The 20,133-nt window shown below is 36.5% G+C and overlaps 1 protein-coding gene across 1 annotated transcript in view; it reads left to right on the top strand.

Annotated features, from left to right (window-relative positions):
* Positions 1-20,133, top strand: part of TTC29 (tetratricopeptide repeat domain 29) — a 135,974-nt gene that overhangs the window by 24,851 nt on the left and 90,990 nt on the right. Inside the window, exon 5 of the mRNA XM_063337074.1 lies at positions 8,684-8,869. Coding sequence (XP_063193144.1) covers positions 8,684-8,869 — 186 coding nt within the window. The remainder of the gene's footprint in view (positions 1-8,683; positions 8,870-20,133) is intronic.

The following is a 20,133-nucleotide window of genomic DNA, read 5'->3' on the forward strand; positions in this document are numbered from 1 at the left end:
ATCCTTGTCTGACAGTGAGGGTTGCTAACTAAATATCCTTTGGCTGCTCATACCCTGTGAACAAGTGATAGCCATACTCTACAGAGGTGTGCCAGCTGAACAGAATTCTTTTTGTCCATTTTGTCTAAGACCAGACAAAATTTGACTTCTATATCTGTTATGGGGAAGAAGTAGGAACAAAGGATATACAACTAAGAAGTCTTTTACTTATACTTTGAAATTTTTGAACAGCGCCCAGTGCAACGTGTGCCTGAGAGAACAATTCATTGTAAAGGTAATGCTGCTATTCCTCAAAAATATTTAAAAGTTAAATTAAGCTAGTATTTGCACAGATTTTACCATGTGAATCTAGCTGATTCTTTAAATCACTACTTGGCTGCTACAGTCTGTCTTATTGTTTTAAAATGCATTGCTGATTTACTTGTTGGGTCTGTATGCTGGTTAGGATAAACCACTTCTCAAATAATCTCATCAAAGTATTGTGTAACTACTTTTAGTTAGTTTAGTTAGCACTGAACCTGCCAGAAGAATGATTGATAGTATGCAGATTATACTGTAAAACATCAATCATGTGTTTTAGACTGAGACCAGCCTCTCAGTGATAGCGTGCCAAATGACAGGTCACCTGTCCCAGTATTGTTTCAGAAGGGGCTTAAAAAGCATTGCTCTTTGTTGAATTACATATTATTTCATCAGAGTTACATATTAAATGTAGGCTTGAACCCTAAGACTAGCAGAGGCCTTGAAGAGCTCCTAAGACCAGTGCTTGTTAGAGTGAGCTGGTTTGCTTATATTGTACAAGTTGAAGGTGATACAAGGCAAGTTGTAGCTCGAGAACAATTAAACAGAGACGTGTCTGCCATTGGCTCTACTTTGCAAGAGCAGGGGAGCAAAACCAGGGAAAATGCCACAGTCCAGTGACTGCAAGGTGTATTGAGCAGTCAGAACTATAGTGGCACATCACTGTGTTTACCATGCCAAAGCATGGAACCTATACTCGGGTATGAACATGCCTTCAAAGGGGTGTCCTGGTTTGAGGTAAGACAGAACCAATTTTCTGTTCAGTAATTTTACTTTTCAGTTAGGCCTCTTCTAACAGCAAGGGGCAAGACACCACTTATTAGTTGATCATTGGGGCAGCTGGTGGAGAGTAGGAGCTAAGACCTGGAAGCTGTTGCCTTTCTTAGATTCCATCTGCTCCTGGTTCCTGACCCCATGCAACCTTTGTGTTGTGCTAAATGCTGAATCTGTGCATGTGCTGCAGGCTGCTGACCCTTGTTGTAGAGAATATCAGACACACAGAATTAGAAGGAAGTGCTAACTTGGCTTTTTTTTCCTCACTTCAGTGTGGAGAAAACTTCTGACAGTATGAGTTATCATTTGTTGTTATTGTAAAAGATGACTTTTCATAAAGTATGTAAAGAAAGCTTGAGTATTTGATGTGCTTGCACTGGAAAAATCTTTCTTTGTCTGAGGTATTTAAGGTTGAAAACAGAGTTTAGTGTTTTACAGTGAAAAGCTTTTCCGTAAGATTTCACGCTTATGCCTTAGGCAGGGCTAGAAACATTGCAATAACAATTTTACCCATGCTATTTTGGAGAAAAAAAAAAAAAGGAAAGCAATTATGCATTAAAAAAGAAAAAGGGTAAACATACCAAAACCTCTTTTAATATTCACTTGGAGGAGGAGTAGTTTTGTTTGGTTTTGGGGGGATGGGGAAAGGAACACTGTTTTATTTTCTAAGCAGGTTTATTCTTCTCCACTTAGCATTGTATCACAGGGAAAAAACAGCAGTATTTGCTAGAGACCTATGGAGGAGTTTAGTATTTTTGTAATTATCTTACAAAGAGTGAAGGGATTCTGCCCAGGAAAGAAGTCACCCTTCTCAAAATATAGACAACTGTAGAACTATAATTGGCTTCAACAGAAGCAGCATTTCTTAGAAAATTTCAGCAGTGTGCTTTCGTTGCAATGGCTTGGAGCTCTCCATTAGTATCCCAGATTACCAGTTAATTGCCTTGTATTGTTATCATTAGATAGCTTTATCCTTACTTGGCAAAATTACGTCCTGACTGTTTCCTTAGCTTCTTTGTATAGATTCTACTTTCGTATGAATATATGAAAGTATATTCCAGTTCACTGAATATACCAGTCTTTATGTACCTAGTGGTGTTGGGAGGGGTGTGCTCAGTGTACACCCTGCCCCATGATATCTAGGAAACAGAGGCTTTGTCTGAAACTTGATGGTGTCACCATGCTACGCCACAGCAACCTTTCTTCATTTGTGTGTGAGTTTAGCTTATGCATGAACTTTCTGGAAAAAGGAATGATTGGGTGGTCCTCTACCTGTAGGTCTGGAGGCATGATTGTCCTGAGCGAGCAAATGGGACTGGTTCTTTGCTGTGTGTGGGTCCAGATGGAAATTGATGGCAGCACCATATTCTGTTAATGTTCATTCTTCCTTTTGGCCCAATGGCCTCCATCCTGTGTGAATTCTTCACAGCATCAGATATGTTGGTATTAAGTCACTGGTATTGGTATCTCTGTCAAAAGAAAAATTAAACTTCCAGTATCGATGTCTTATTGTGACATCAAAAAATGAATCCTAGTGACTTAGTTGATCTTTAGACCACTCCTTTATACGTCTTCAAGGGTGAATGGTCAGTTATATTCAAGTCATACTCGCTAAAAACAGCTAACTGAATGGGAAGGTGAGTGTTACCAGCTGTTGAAAAGTTTCCATATGGCCGCCTTCTGCCAGGAACAAATGGCTGATTGGTGATTTTTTTTGAGTGGAAAATATTGAAACATAAATGGATGTTGAAAAATTTCTTTCTGATGCCTGTATTTTAAAAATAAGTACAAGTTCTATTTTCCATTAACAAGAACAGCAGCCTCTTTCTTTTCTCCATTAAGGAAAATACCAAGCCAGAATCTTTTGTTGTCTTCATCTGTTCTCTAAAGACCATTTCTGTACTTCTTCCCTTCTTCCAATCCATCCTGTCATGAAGGAGACATACAGAAGTAGCAGCAGTTGTAATTAAATTACAGTAGTATGGTTTGGGGATCTTCTATATGTTTCTTTTTCTCTCATTTAGCTCTGTTGGGGTTTTCATACTCAAACTCTGCCACACTATCCCTGTACGTTCACTACTTAGTAGTTGTCTAGCTGAAGATGACAAACACGCAGACCATGGATCTGAATGTTCCTCTGTTCCATGCACACCTTTGCTTGTCAAGTGAAGAGTTGCTGAGAAGAGCGCAAGAACAAAGTGGGCCAGTTGGGACTATGGCTTGAGCATAAGAATGAGAGACCCTACTTTACACTTGAGATGTACCTGAAGAGGTCCTGATGCAGAGCAGGCAATGCTATGTGTGTTTAATATATGGGGCTTAATGTTTAAGCTTGAGTCAAAGGGATTTTTTTCAAAATCCCTGTTTAACAAAAAGATCTCAGCAAGGTTTGATAGGGATATTTTCCTTTTGAACATAGATACCCAATTTCAAAGTTGTTTGCCATTGCAAAGGACAATGAAGACAAAATATTTTGAAAAGTTCAGATCAAAGTTAAAGAAGTCCATTTTCTGTTACTTATATTCTGTGACCAAAAACATAAAACCACTAAAATATTATAAAACAAGTACTGCAACATAGCATGACTTTAAATTTGTTTTCTGCTTAATTTTTGTGAAATCTTACTGCCTGCAATTTGGCATTGGAAGAAATGTTCTGTTGGATAATTAATGCATGTGTTCTTAGCCCTGCTTCAGATCTTCAATTAAGTCCAAAACTCTGAACTATCTGGCCTCACCATCTATGCCATCAACTTCTGTTCGTTCTGTGTAGCTGCCGTTTCGGGTGAATGTTTGTCTTTACAGTATTCTCACAATCCTGTGACTTAAATGTTCTGGAAGACCTGAATTTAGCTTCCAATGTTTTATGAAATTAATGTAATTTTTGAGAGATTAATGGGATCAGACTTTCAGTCTTTATCTATGTGCTTTTTTCATTGTTTCTTATTTAAAAACAGGAATTTGTCTTGCAGGAACCGTTTTACAATTGCGTGTGTGATTCAGACTTCTCTTTCTGTTGATTTGGTGTCACATTCCAGTGCCGTCATTCCCCCACTGATAAGTAGTGCAGATCATTATTTTTTTTTTGTATCAACAGATAGATAAAGATGACTTTTTGTCCTGGCTTGAGGTAAAACAGAACCAATTTTCTTTTCAGTAACTTTACTTTTCAGCTAAGCCTCTTCTAATTAACTGAACTCGCTGAAATTAACAGCATGTTTTTCAGACAGGGTCCACTTCTAGCAGAGTTAAGGCCTGACGTTTATAACTAATACCAAGGCATGGTATGCAGAGAGGCTCCTGTTTGTACTTAATTGCTGTAACAACCAAGGTCGGCTCACTTCGTTGTTTGCCCCGTTGGAGGGTTGGAAGTGGAAAAGCCTGCGGGGAGGAGTGGACAGGACAGGTGACCCAAAACCGACCAATGGGGTATTCCATCCCATCTGCATCCTGCTCAGGATAAAAGCTGAGGGATGAAAGGGGTCAGCTCTTCCTCTTCAGTGCTCAGTGTCTGAGGAGGCATCTGTCTGTTTGGCTGCCTTTGATCCCAATCCGTGTGTTCCCGAGTTCAACTCCTGTCTGTTGCTGAGTCTGGTCTGGGACTTTCCCAGTGGCTGCCGGTGACATGATCGTCATCCTGGGAGCTCGATATGGTTTTGTATATATTGTATATATTTAATTATTTTCTTATTAATGTTATCATCTTTTCTTTTTGTTATTAGTATTTCATTAAAGTAGTTTAGTTTCTTTTCAACTCATAAGTCTCTTTCTCTCTCGTTCTTTTCTCCCTGAAGGGAGAGGTTGGTGCGAGCATCTGTTGTTCATTTTAGTGGCCAGCCCAAACCACGACACTTGTCTACATGCATTCCGTTATCAGTTGTAGAGAACTTACTATACAAAAGCCGAGAGGTCAAAGCTTTAACACCTGAACTACCTATGGAAGATTTTATGGAAGATAATATTTACCTATTCTAATATTTTTCTTCTCCTGGGGAGGTAAAAGCTGACTTTTGCTAAGTCTGACATACAAGCTTTACCACTGTCAGAATAATCCCAAATAATTTCTGGATTTGTAAATCAGACTTTGAATCCAGAAGACAATACGGCTTCTGAAAGTCTATCTTTTGGGGTTTACTTTATGACCAGTGTATCTGGTCAGCCACTGTCCAAGACAATTACAGAGAAATGGTTGTCTTTGTGCGCTCCTCATTGTTATTCACTAGCAGGATAGTCATCAGAGGGTCACATTAAAGTTCATTCAATCAAAGCTGTGGCAGTAGCAATAGTCCGCCTCGGGTCAGTTCCATCTCTTGAGGTTTGTAGGGCACTACCTGAAGTTATTTGCGTAATTTTATGTAGCGTTCGCGCCTTGATACTTTGTAGCAAGGATTTCAAAGGCAGCAAATCTGTATCTAGCGTTCTACCCCAATGACAGTCTGGTTATCCTTCCCTTTGCTGTGTTATTGTAACCATCTGTATGTATCCTGTGGTATCTTCTAAGTTAGTTTTCACTTAGCTGTAATCTGTGTATAATGCGTATTGTTATCTTTATGTTGGTGGTTATAATTAGGTTTTGTATTTCTCTGTTCATGTGGCTATTTGTTTATGTACTTGCAATAGTCATGGGAACCTCTGCCTTTTTACTTTAGAGATAATCTTTAAAAATACTCCCTTGTGCTGCAATAGATGTTTAAGTTGCGATGAGGTAAATCGCAGCCAAGAATTTTCTACTTTTTTCCATTGAGAGTAAAGGGACCCTGGGTAACCCATACCTATATCTAAATTGGTTAGTTTGCATGAATCCCAACTATGTCTTGACTTGTTTTATCTGTACATAGTATAGATGGGCATATATATATATCTGTGTGCACACAGATAGATAGATAGTTGTATATTAAGCCCAAATCAGTTCTTTTACTTCCATTCCAGTATCATTTGCAGAGAATTTTATGAGGCTATTTTACTAAAATAGTCTTAATTTCTAATGTATGAGTAGTTTTTTATATGATGTACACTCCTAGATATTCTGAAGAAGAGGTACCTAGGAGGTACGTTTGCAGTCTTGAGGGGGAACAAAAGGCATGAAAACTCACAGCCGTGAAGAATGTTTTCATTAGGAATAGATGAAGTCTATATATTGATAATTATTCCTCTCAAAGCCAAATTTCTAAACCTAAGCTGATGTTTTGGCATCAAACCTTATATGCAAATGAGATGATAATCTAGTTGTAATTTCTGGGGTATTTCTATTTAGGTGATGCTAAAGAGATTGTGAAACGTTCTTATTCTTGGAAGGGGTGTTATCTTATTTAAAATACTATAAATGGAAATGTATATTACACAAACTGGTTCAAAAAAAATCATAATTTTATATATCTTAATGGGAATTATTAAAACGGTAGAAATATAAGGTACCATTTCATGGAGGAAAACATCTGAGAAAATAAATAGGAAAGCAAAATAGTAAATAAAAAAGCAAAAGCAACAAAAAAGTATCACTGACCATTAGAGGAATGAACTTGCAAATCAAAAGACACAACTAAAGAGCGTTCAAGAATGAAGAAAAGACATTTCAGAAAATTTTAAGCAGGGAAAATTCAGACAGTGTTCTCAAATGGCCAAGATTAGATAAAAATGGAGAAGAAACAAATACTAGGTAAACCTTTTGAAAACTGCAGACGTGATTAGGTGATAGCAGGATTGGTCCAGAAGACAGAATAAAGTTCTTATGGTGTTGTGCAACGCACTGCAGAGTTTTATCAAGATGTTTGGAAGTCAAAGAACTTAGTCATGACAACAGACAGAATGAGAGATTTGTATTACTTCCTATTGGACCATACCTAACTTGTCACTTTTAATTTTGAGACAAAACATACTAGAGATAAGGCTGAGGAAACACTCTCTCTTGGGTGGTTTAGTGATCCATTCAGCATACTTCTTTGGTAATTGCGGCTGTTTGTTCCAAACAATGCAAGTGGCTCACATATGTGATAGAATTTACAGTTTAGAAATTAGTCCTCTTTGAAAGTTTGATTTTCGCCAATTCTTCCTGCAGGTAATAGTAATAAAATAAATAAATAAAATTTAACTGCATCTTTTGATCAGAGTGTTTTGCTATGATATCACAGTTTTGAAACAAGAAAAGATCTGGGCTTTGAGAGAGATCTTACCTGTGTTGAAATCGGGTATTTTTCCCAGTTGATTTCTGTGTGGTGCTCCATACCCAGGAGTAAGAGGGTTGGGTTTTTTTTTTTCTTCTTTCTTTTGCCCCTTTTCTCTCTTTGTTGAGCAAAGCTTACAAATTGCAGAACTGCCGAAAGCAAAGCAGTTCTGTGCACACATCTAGCTTAACCAAACAGTCTCTTACCTGCTGCAAGACTTGTGGTTCTTAACTCCTTCTTTACCCAACTACGTGAAAATTCTTTCAAGAACTGGCTGTTTATCTTACATTCATTTAACGGCCACAAACGCAGTAAGGAGCTCACCCAAACTGCAATGGAATTTTAACTTATTATTCCCGCTCGCATCTGATATGAGCAGAGTTTGGCAAGAAAATTCATTTAGTTTAGCCAGCAATGAATTTAGCGGTGAAACATACAGGTTCATACTGTACTTTATTATCTCATAGATACTTCAGCATCATGTAGGGAATATATATTTCAAATCCCCCTTAGGGAGAAGCGGTATGGTAAGAGTTGTCAGGTAAGTTTTAGGTCTTTACTCCAAGTTAATACAGTTTTGGAATAATCAAAAGAGGATTTTTGTGGATTTCTTTTTAAAAGGCGCTTTTCTGTGTGAAATAACTCTGTAGAAGCTCTCATTCTGTAATTTTAAATTGTGAATAATATGTTTGTTGATAATTTTGTAATGCAACTTAGATTTGGGACTTGCAGTGTTTTTATGAATTTTATGGATAGTGTGTGTTCATTTAGCTGTCTGAGATTATGATAAAGAGTGGGAACTGAATGTGTTTTTTCTTCAGATCATAAACGAGCTCTCCGAGTCTCCCCTGCTTTCCACCCTTGATCTGAGAGCAATACCTTGGTGAACTGTCTTTTTAAGGGCAAGATGTGAGACTTGGACAATTAATTTGTCCTTAATTTCTAAGAGTGACTGTTAGTAAAAATGGAAATGTACATGAAAACTCAAAGCCTTTGTTTTTGAACTACTAAAATGGTATGAATTAATGGATTGTGTTTGAGTGTTTTGTTTGGTTCTTTATCTCCATCACTGCAGTTGCTATCTTAGACCTGTTTTGAAAGGTCTCAGTGGCTCAGGCAAATTGCAACAGTTTTAAAACTTATTTTAGCAAAACCACAATAAATTGCTCTCACTTCTGTATGCAAAACCAAATTTCCATTCAATAAAACATGGGTAAGTTTTTGATTCTGCCTAATTTATGAGGCTATAATTTTCCCCTTATTGCATTCCTTTGAATGGACATGTAGGAAAACTTGGTGGTACTTGAGTGGTGGAAATATACAGCAATAACCATATAATGAAAATGAAGAACTATTTATATGTAAGGTAGATGTATATTGCTGTAATATGTAAGATTTCTGAAAGCTGATGATAATCTAATATTTTTGTTGTAATTTTTGTTTTTAAAGGGCACTATGAGGAGGTGTACGATAACCAACTTAACTTGGCCTACTGTTTCAATGACCCTGAGGAAAAATGGTTAAGTAATTACTTTTATGAGCAATGCTTTAACACCGCTCGACTAGCAAAAATTGATGGTGGGAAAAGAGAAGCACAAGCGCATGCGAATATGGGCCTCATCCATGAAGAACAAGGTAAGTCGCTGAGATCATAAAGCTACATGGTATCAGCACTGAGACAGTCATATTTGGCAATTTGTATTTCATCACAAGGCACGGTATTTCAATGTAAAATTAATTTGCAACCATAACCTGAAAGAAGTTTTATAACTGTTGCAATTTTAATTTTTGGAGCAGCAAATAGAAAGACAAAGTCTGTAATTATTCACAGACCTGTTTCCTCTTTTGACATTCCATCTGCAGTTGAAAGTACTCAGTCAGATGAAAAACAAAACACAAGTTTAAAGGAAGCATTTGTTTAGCACAAAGGTTCTTTGGGTTTGACCTTATTTCCTTTTGCTTCTTTTTTACAAGACACTGGTAATGCTGCCTCAGGCCACAGGTGTTTGAGTAGGATGGCAGTTGTAGTTGCCGAAACTGGGTCGATTTAAATGAGGTATGGGCATGTACTTCAGTTTAATCCTGCCTCCAGTTTACACTCAGATAAAACAGCCTGTATTTTTGTGTTCTTTTAAAAAAAATACCTTCTGGTTCTCCTGCCTGAAAATGACACCCTGTTTGTTTGTATGTGACTGCCACATTGGCGTTTGTCTTCAGATTTATACCTTACCACAAGCACCATTTCTCCATTCATGTATCTGTATTGTCAAAGTGTGAGTCTCTGAAATTAGAAAAGATATTAATAGAAGTAACTAGAATTATAGAACAGCCCAGGCTGGATGGGACCTCGAAAGATCGTTTGGCCCAACCTCTAATGGGAAAGGGAGCCTAGATGAGATTATTTTAGCACCTTGTCCAATTGCAACTTGAAAACCTCCAACGATGGGGACTCTACCGCATCCCTGGGGAGGATTTTCCAGTGAACAATTGTTCTCACTGTAAAAGATATTACTTCTTTATATCAAGATGAACCTTATTTCTATATTTAAAAACATACGTTACCTCTCATGGTGGAGGGGTTTGTGCGTGCGTGTAGCATTCTGTGTATAAAAAAGGTGTTTTCCTGTTTGTATAAAATCCTTTCATGTTTTGGGAAGACAAGCAATGAGTGAGCCTCAAGTAACTGAATAAAACCTATCTTCCGGTTCTAATTCCCAAGCGTGCTGGATGCCTAAGCATTGCTTCAAATATGTGCGATTCGAATAGTCGTGATGTTTTTGGTTTTAAGTTTGACTTTGTGGGTTGAAACCATTCCAATTTTGAGCTCAGCTTGCGGCTGGTTTCTCAAACAGAATGGCTCCTCTCAGAAAAAAAGAAGATTCACAGAAATTGAAATATTTTGTGGAAATAGTGTAATTCCAGTAAATGTGTGACAGAATCGATGTATTTTGAAAGATGACCTAATTTCCCAGCAAAAATCTGGTCATAAAACCAGCAGCTGGTTTTTTTTGTGGTGTTTTTTTTTTTAATTGAAAGGTTATTGTCCTGGTTTTCCCCATGTTTTTTTAAAGCTGAAATATCACAGCTTTTTCACTCTTTCCTCATATTTTTCTAGACTGCTGGACATTCACGCTGTTTTCCTCTGAACTGTTGCCATATCTTTCTTGCCTAAACTTGACTTCATCACAATGATCAATAAAATGGAAGGATTACTTTTCTTACAAGTTGTATTTTTATTTGTGTTTTCAGGTAGAACATCTACTTTTTTTTTCTCCACCATAAATTCCGTACTCATATTTAGTTCATGGTCTTCGGTAATCTCTAAATTCTTTTCTGAAAAACTGTTAACTAGCTATTCTGTTCCCCATTCTGGGATCACCAGTTAGTTCTGCCTAATGCAATATGTTGCTTTCTCTTTGCACTGAGTAGCGTCCTGTGTTTTGTGGCACTTACTAGAAATTGTCAAGGTTGTTTTGAATTCTGAAGCTGTCCTTCAATATGCTTTCTCTTCTCCCTAGTTTGGTATCATTTGAACATTTTAAAAGCCTTTTTCTATCCTGTAATTCAGATCCTTAATGACAATACTAAGTAGTAAGCCGGACCTGTGACAGGCATCTGTGGAACCTCACTGAGTACCTTTTTCCATACTGTCAGTGAACTACTGAGAACCAATGTCTATATAGGACTTCCTAACCAATTTGAACTTAATTAACAGTAGTTGCAGGTGAACTGTGCTTCCCCAATGCTTTACAAGACAGTTATATGACAGTGAGAAATAACGTACTAACTTAAATAGAAGATTGGTTAATGATATTCACTCTTGATGTATTAGTGTTGGCTGTAATATTTTCATGTTTTCTCTAAATGCTTAGGAATAATGTGTCTGACTATTTATTCCAGTATTTTTCCAGGAACTAAAGTTAAGCTAAGTCCAGTTTCCCAGTAAATAAGATAGCACTTGCTTAAAGCCCAGCCAGTCACAAGCAAGTAATTTTCATTTAGAGTGAAAAATGCTTAATTAGGTTATCTGTCTGATGCTCAACAGAATAAAATGATTGAAGTTGCTGGATACTTTTTTTGCAGCCTTAACCTGGTCCTTCAGTTACTAAAAAATAAAACTATAAGAAGGTGCCTAAAAGCGAGCATCCCTATCTATTTGTAGCTTCAAAGGCTCATACTGAGTGTGACTCTCTGCTGTTATTGAACCACTGCCTAAAAGCAATTTTAACGGTTCCTACTTTTATGATGTGTTAAGCAGAAGTTGTTGAATACTTAAGTGTCTTTAAGCCCATTACAAAAGCACATAAGTAAAGTTACAAAATACACTTTGAGATGCTCTGAGGAGGGGAAATTTCATTTTCTTGCAGTAAAATATTAGAAACATCTATAAGAGAGGCTTCTTATTAATATTGGTAAGGAGATATAAAGCAAGGTGTATTTTCACTGCCCAGGGTAAAGCTCTACTGAATCTGTAGGGTCTATCTTTTTCAAATATTTTATTTCCATAGAGAGAGGTGGAAAAATGAAGAAGCTGAGAGAGTAAGTGTAGGATTTGCTTTGAGAAACCGCTGAGAAAAAGGCAGCAAATTTATTCCATGCACTTTTTATTTTCAGCAGGTGAAAAATTAAATCACAAGTTCTGATTGCACAAAACGTGTAAGATCAGATGTTTAGTTGGCATTGTATGAGTATTAATGATGTTTTAAGTAAAATTCTAAATGTGCTGACAAATATGGCTTGAAATTAAATGGTCTTTTTCTGTTCAGTTATTAATAATGCTGTAATATAATTTGTTTGTGGACTGAGTGAGTCAGATGCCCACTTCCTATGGGGATGTATACATATATGCAGGAGTAGGTACACATTTATAGATATGTATGTGTGCATTAATATATATATAGGAATATGTATGTGTACCTATATAAATACAGGGATGTGTAATCATGCCTGACACATTATACTTTCATTTGATTTAAATCATCATATCTATATTAACTGCATTGATTAATAGTGTAGCCAGGAAGACAGGAGAATTTACAAGAAGAATTTAGCCTTACAGACACTCGTGTGTATCCTTTTAGATGTAAATACCTTGTGCCAGTTCTTTTCAGTTCTCTCGCCCGATAGTGTATTTTTGATTACTTGTGCATGGATGCTTTCTATTTATATGCTTAGGACTGATTGCTTGGGAGTATAAAGTTGAACATATACTTGTAAAGATCGTTGTTTGCCTTGGAAGCAAATCAATACCTTTGCTGGGTAATTTTTGTGTAATCAAATTTAAAGTTCTTTGACTTTCAGCCTGGTCCCTGTCCTAAAGGCTGGATATAATCCAATCATTGTTAATCTTCAAAGCTAAATATTTGCGGTGTTGGCAGTGTAGACTTCAGTCATGATATTTGGATGCAGGCTATTAGTGTCTGTCAGTACATAGTGCTTGTCAGTACATAAGGGAAAGAAAACAAAAATAACAGAGTAGCCTGCTACAGACACAAATGGAACATTCTACTTGGAGCAGGCATGATTTTAGTTGCAGTTCTTTGCAGAATGAGATTTTTAACCACCTCTTTAAAAAAACTCTGCTTGTAAAATAAGGTCTCTGTTTACAAGTTACCCAAATGACATGTTACTCATTGATTATTGTAAGAGTGTTCAGGTTATGTTCCTGTTCATTTGGCTGTACTCACCCCATAGTTTGTCTTTCCTGAAGGGGCTGATATTAAATTGTTTTATTAGTTTGGTTACTAGCCATTTTCTCATATAGCTATTAAACATGTCGATGTCACTTTGTACACAGTGGAAAAGCAGTGTCATATTTTAATATTTTTTCTCACATTAAACCCAGTGTTACTTGTCATCCAAGTGAGCACAGGCATTGTGATGGAATCTCAGTTAAGAAAAAGTCATTTAAAAAATATTTTTGCTTCTAAAAACACCTTCAAAGCACAGGAATAATGTCAATCATTATAAACGTGTGCATTTCTCTGCATATCAGAGACTAAGACGACTATCATAGTCTGTGATAGTTCTATTATATTAGTGTGAATTCTGCTGAAGTTAATTGTGAACTTCAGACTTACACTGTTGTATCTTGCAGAAGAAGCACGGTGAGTGTACCAATAAGCATAATGGCTAGTGCTAGTTTGTGTAAGCTCTTACACTGCTAGCACTTATCATAACAATATTTGAGTGCTTTCTGTTTTGTATTAAATGGTTAACATCTATCATGCATGAAATGATGTAGACCTTAACTATATACATTCCAAAGTTTCAGATAACTTATGTCAGTAACAAAAACAGTACAGAGGAAACAAGGAATTTGTATGTGTAGGAGCTATTTGCTTCAAGTAGGTAATAAGAAAATTAGGTACAATATATTTCTATATTATTCAAAAGCATAATAAAACCAGATATCTGAAAGTGTACCTGTTCTAAGAGCAGCCATCAAGGCCATTGCAAGGAATACAGCTGTGTGTATATACATACGCATCTATATACAAACGTATATATATGTACACACACACTCAAATATAGCCTGTGCTTTAAAGCCAGTACTTCAGATACCAACCTTTCAATCTTAGTGTCAAGCAATTCTGCATTTGTGAGAGAATCTTAAAGATGACTAATTAACATATTTGATGGTGTTTTTCTAACGCAGATGCATGACTGTTCTTTCCTTAAGGCACACCCTTACGAAAAGATAGGTTAGTGGCCCGTTGTGTGGGGGACAGTGGAGCAGGAAGAGTGATATGGAGAACTCTGGAGGAAACAATGAAAGCATCATCACTACAATCTTACTACAAATATCTGTCCTCCCACCCTTGAACGGTGCAAGTATCTCAAAGCTTACCTTTTGGATGTTAGCAGCAAAGGTAGACATTCACAGGCCATGGTTGCTTTCCCACATGAGTAAATTAAGGGGTGCACGGGGATGTCCATGTGCATTGGAGAACAGGTTAGTGCTAAAATGGTGGTAATAATACTGCACATGCTTTTGGCTTGTGCTAATTTGGACTTTCTTGCCCTGCAATTATTCACGGGCACAGTTTGCTAATTAGGAGTGTTGCAGGGACTTTTCCTAACAGGCAGTTTGCAAGCAGCTGCGCTGTTCCGAAGGATAACAGAGTTTACTATGTTAAACACATGTTTCCATACTTGTTGGTTGCAGTGCTTGGAAACATTCTGGATACGTTTAAATAACTAGTTTTGAGAAAGTATATAAGTATCACGGTAGAGTCCAATGAATAAAACTTGCACAACAAATTCCAAATGTAAATCAGTGCATGCCAGAAACTGCATATCCCCTGGTATGACATTTGTGAGATGTATGAAAATTATGCCATTAATCTCTATGCAGTGGTGACTTTGAATTAGTCATCAGATTTATATTCTGCTAGCACGTAAAGATCGACAAAAGTGGAGGTAATACTTTTTCTGAAATGCTTACAGACCAGAAAAACTAAAGGCAGGCAGAACTAGTAAGAGAAAGGAACAGAATGCAAAGCAAATACCCATGTTAGATACAGCAGTTCTGATTCCTATAACATGCAGCTAATCCATAAACTCAAGTTTGTGTGTCTTTATGTGTTTGTTAGATTGCAAGTCTTAAAGAATTCCTGATCAAGGTCACCTTAGTTCTTTCTAAAATAAACTTAGACCTTTCAAAAAGTCTGCTGTATTCTGCAAATTAGTGGAGGGTTTTTAAGCACTCAGTCTTAATCCTGTTCTGCCTTGATTATAAGCAATGTTAAACACCTGTTGCTTTTCAGTCAGAGCAACGTTATCCCAGAGTTGATCACTTCTGATCCCTCTGCACCTACTGCAAAAATATTAGTAAATTGGACCTAATTTGTGAGAAAGGTGTAATTATTCTATCTGTAATCATGGGTAAAATACAGTATTTCATAGAACTTGATGTAGACTTTTCTGGATGAAAGGCCTACTGAACACAAGGGAGTTGTAAATAAATTTAATTAATTTGCTGGGGAAAAAAACCCTATAGAGTTCTTACAGATTTTGAAAACCTGGATTAAGACTGAGAAGTAGGATTATACTTATTGTTTTACCATACCGTTGAAATTAAAGTTTTATATCAAGGGAATATAGAAGTTGGTGGAAAGATTCCTATTGAGTCTGATGAGCATTTGATTCAAGCTTCTGAAGCTTAATTATTAATTACTAGATCCATTTGGTAAGCAAAAACTTAAAGGCAGTTCACAATATCATCTTTTTGTTCTGGAACGTATAAAGTCTAAACTGATTATGTTCTTGTTCTTAGCAGCTCCTATTTAATCCATTGCTAAGAAATTGGTGATTTTGTATTTTGAACTGTTTATGGCAAGTGTTTTTCAATTAAAAGCTGTAATGTATAAATAATTGAGGGAAACTCAGCATACATTCTTGAGTATCTATGCAGAGGAAATATGCACGTTTAAGCAGAATTTCCAGAATTGGTTTGCCTTCCGGCAGAAATAATTTATATTCAGATATAAAAAAAGAGAATGTTAATATTGCAAAATGAAGTACTAAAAAGGTTTAGAAAGGCAAAAGTTAAAATTGCTTATGAAATTTCCTATGCTTTTGTGTGTGCACATTTTGCGAAATTACATAAATATGCAGTGTCTTTTGCTAGGAGATTCCTAAGTATAACCAGAATAACATTCACCTATTGGATGGATGGCCCACATACACCTTCTACATTGACAAACTTTATATTGTTATCTGTGTTGCAAGTCTGCCAAGTCTGCCTAAATGGGAAATTCTCATTGTGCTGTATAATGTAGAAATGAAAAGTGCTGCCTTACAATCCAATTGAAAAATTAGAAACAGCTGGTAAATAAAACAAACCAGTGGGACATTTGTGAAGAGTGATAAATTTCTTTCCTACTACCCGTAGAGTGCAGAACTGTTACTGATAACAGTATTGCTGCATTTGAACTATCCAACCTGCCTATTTAATGTTACATTTTTAACACAAGGCATCTAGAGGTCTCCATATTGTTGTATTCACAAGCGCAGGTCAGACACTGGAAGAAAGCAACCTAAACTGGATCCCATTTCTCCTTCAGGAGCAAAAGCAACTCAAATTACTAGCTAATACCTACCTTTCTGGTTTCATCCATCCTTGTGTCTGTATTAGAGATTTCTTTTGTAAGCAACTTCTTTTGGTTTAAAATGATACCCAGATAAGTTTCTGATTATTTCTTTTTATAAAAGGTGAGCCTCATAATTTCCTTTCTCTTTATTTTTATAATGGGATTTTTCGTAGTGTGTGCCAAAAAGAGAAAAGACAATTAAAGACATAAATGCCTATGTAATTATTTTTCATAGGAAGCCTGAGTGCCAGTCAAAATATGGCAGTGATCTAAAGGGGAGTTGCAGTTCTAGAGATTTAGAGGATATGTATCCTTTGAGGCAGGACCCACTGTTTTATTCTGGGTTTATACAATACCATTTCCTGTATGTGTCTATAAGACTTGTGCGTGGTGAGGTTCAGTGTGTGCTGTGATAAATTGAAAGCTATATGTGAACGTGCTGCTGACTGGTCAGCGTGTAGTTGCTGGCTGGCTGAGCAGCATGCTGCCCTCTAGAATACGTACAGCATTCTGCCTGTCTTTCTGTCTGTTTGGAGCTTTGATCAATGCCTATTCTCAAGCTACTAACGTTCTTAAAAGTGGTGAGAACTTATTGTCCTATGGACTTCTTGCCACTTCCCACCAAATTTGGTTGAAGTTCACTCCAAAAGTAGTTGGGGGAACAGGATGATCACATAGGCTTGTTTCCTTTGGAGACTAACCTAAAAATATCTTTTTGTACAGTTCATCATTTGGAATAAACATGTAGTGTGTTTCATATGATTATTTTAATTTTGCTTTATGTAACAGATGGTATCTAGTAGTGACCAAATATCATTGATTTATCATGATATCCCCCACTGTGTATCCCAGATTGCGAACTTCTAAGACTTATACCTAGCTGTGGTTATTTATTCCAAACAACTCTTTCAGAAAAAGGAGTGTAGGAATAGGTCAGACCTGAAACCTTACTTATGTGTCTCCAAATTCTATATCTTTGTCTCCATACACCTGTTGGTAAATTTTGTCTTTAAGGTCATGCCAGAGACCTATACTTAAAAAGAGCTTCCACATCAGGGACTTTAGAGACAGAAAGAAGCCTTTCCTTAATGGGACATGCAATTCTGCATATCCAGTTTGACCATTTAAAACACTCTGGTCATTGATGGAGTCATTGGGCTAACTCTTGTTATTCTGCAGTTACACTATTTCACAAAGCGGTTATATTGGGGTTTCTGTGGTTGCTTAAGAATTGAATACATAAGTTAGCTGGGGAAAACTTGATTGTAAAGCATAGTTTAAAAAGTTTAAGCAGCAAATTGTTAGGAGATAAAATCTTCAGGCACGATGCTTTTCTCTGTCAGTCAGTGGCAGACAGAAGCAGCCATAAAGCCAGATAGATTCTTGGGGAGGACAGATTTAAAAGGTTTATTAAATAATTGAGCTCATCCTCATGCAAGTGCAGAATGAGATTCTCCAATAAATTACACCTTATTATTACAGGGTTGTTACCACTATTGAACTATCAGGTACTGTTTTGAACTGATGTTATAGAAATTAGGTATGTTTTTCAGCTCAAATTAGTATACTCTTAAGAAATTCTGAAAGAAGCTTCTGAGCATGCAACATGAAAGCAAAAAGGACCTGTTAGGTTCATGAAAAATATTCTTCGTGTAATAATTTTTTATTCTTACTTTTTAAAAGATGTTGGTAGGCAATGAAGATGTTTTGAATAAAAGAACTCGGGGAGAATTCTGCAGGGCTCTTATTTTCACTTCTGAAAATAAATACTGTGAAAATGAAAGACTTTCTTCATGCTTTTCCTATAGTTTATTTAAATCAAGGTTTATTATTAAGCACATGGAAGTAATAATATTCTTTACGCTAGGAAAAAGTAAGCAGGCTTGCCAAAAGCCTCCTTAATCCCTTCACCTTCACTGCCACTTTTCTAGCCTAATTCTTCAAATGGAGAATCTTTCAGTTCTGTTATAAGGAGAAGCTCTTCAAAGTATTCATGGCAATGCAATAGTGCTGATTCTAAACTTTGTTCTAAAACAAATTTTCAAGGAAAATTTGCATTTTCTTTAAAAGTTTTTGACCTATGCGGAGGGGGGGGAAAAAATCTTAAATTAGTTTCTGTTCTTAGGTTTTTGATGATTGTAAAGTTCACTTTCAAATGCATTGTAAAATTACTGAAACAGTATTGCTGCTGTTTACACTGAACTATGAAAGGTATTGTATCAGAAATATTTAAACAAAACATTTCATGTACACTTGAATATAACGTGTAGCACTCAAGTGAATTGATTGTATACAAACTGTAAGAATTGTATTCTTAATGTTTTTGGTATCAAATGTTGCTCTGTTTGCTTTATGTACGTGTTCATAAGATTATGACATTTAATGAAGAGATCTTCTTAAAGTATTGATAGCCATGAGTAAATTACACTATGTTTGATCTGTGTTAAAGATTCAAAGTCCAAGGTCTTTGAATGGAACTTAGAATAAAAATGTAATTAGGTTACATCCCTAAAGTCTGATATATCTTTAAACAAGACTGCAAATGAAACTTTATTAAAACTTCAAATGAATTATTTCTTTGCTTTTTTAAATTCTTTTTCCCTCACTTCTCTTTCATGTCTATTACTGACATTGCTGCTTGTATTTTACCTGTCTCTTTCTGAGTATTTTAATTATTTACTGCTTAATGAGTAGTACGGAGAAGAAGCTTCATTCAAAGCTGCCTGCTCACTAACAGGTTTTTTTTTTTTTTGATTCAAAGCTTTGCAAGGTCTTGGACTGCTTCAGCTGAACCGGCAGTTGTCATCATAAACTTTCCTGGAGGCAGTGTTTCCTTTTAGTAATTGATAAAGGAGGTACTGTTTCCAGAGGTGCCCTCTCAGTGGGACTGAGAGCTGATGGGGTTGCATGGCCTCAGCCATTATCAATAATGTGTAGAAGTCATAGGTAAAACAAATATTATGAAGCTACTAATAAAAATATTTCTTGCTCTTCTGAGGATCATAGGATAATTCAAGTTGGAAGGGACCTCAGCAGGTCGTTAGTCCAACCTGCTACTCGAAGCATTCTTCTGAAGTAGATTATCTGTACAACAGACAGTGCTGGAGCATTGCACCTGATACTAAATTTATCGTTGGAAGCTGTGAAAAGTAAGGGGAATGGGGTAGAGTCTGCATAAAATGTAATAACTACAAAAAAATTATTTAAACTGAGGCCAGCATTTGATGTGAGTTATTTTCACTAAGTTACTTTTTTTTTTTACTAATCTGCTTCAGTGTCACTTTCTGTATTTAAAAGATATAATGATCGTATTACTCTTTGAGATGAAATAATAATATAGCATGTCTTCATTTGGTTCTATTGAGCTAAAAAAACCCCTCAAGCCCTGAAAAACAGAACTGCAAAGCATGTGCCATTCTGCACTATTCATCGGTGCATTTTCACCTCCCTCCCCTCTCTGCATTTGGATATCTGCCTGTAAACACTGCAATGTTTGTGAAACCTGAAGAGTGAGCATCCCACTGAGCGTGGGCCTGCTCTTATTCAGAGCCTGGAGCCTTACATTGTGAGCTTCCTGAATACATTTTGCATCTTAGGTAGCCTTTGCATATAGAAAGCCCTTTGATGCTTTACAAACATGAAAGAAGAAGGTTTGAATGTTACCGTGAAGCAAGAATTCCAGTCTCTTTAAAATGAGTGTGTTGTCATTCAGCTACTGTTTGACATTGTTTGCAATGCTCTCCTCTAGATTAAAATTGACGTGTATCAAAAAGTATTGGTTTATATATAATCAAACAAATCAGA

This window comes from Chroicocephalus ridibundus, chromosome 5 (assembly GCF_963924245.1).
Source record: "Chroicocephalus ridibundus chromosome 5, bChrRid1.1, whole genome shotgun sequence".
Lineage (NCBI taxonomy): Eukaryota > Metazoa > Chordata > Aves > Charadriiformes > Laridae > Chroicocephalus > Chroicocephalus ridibundus.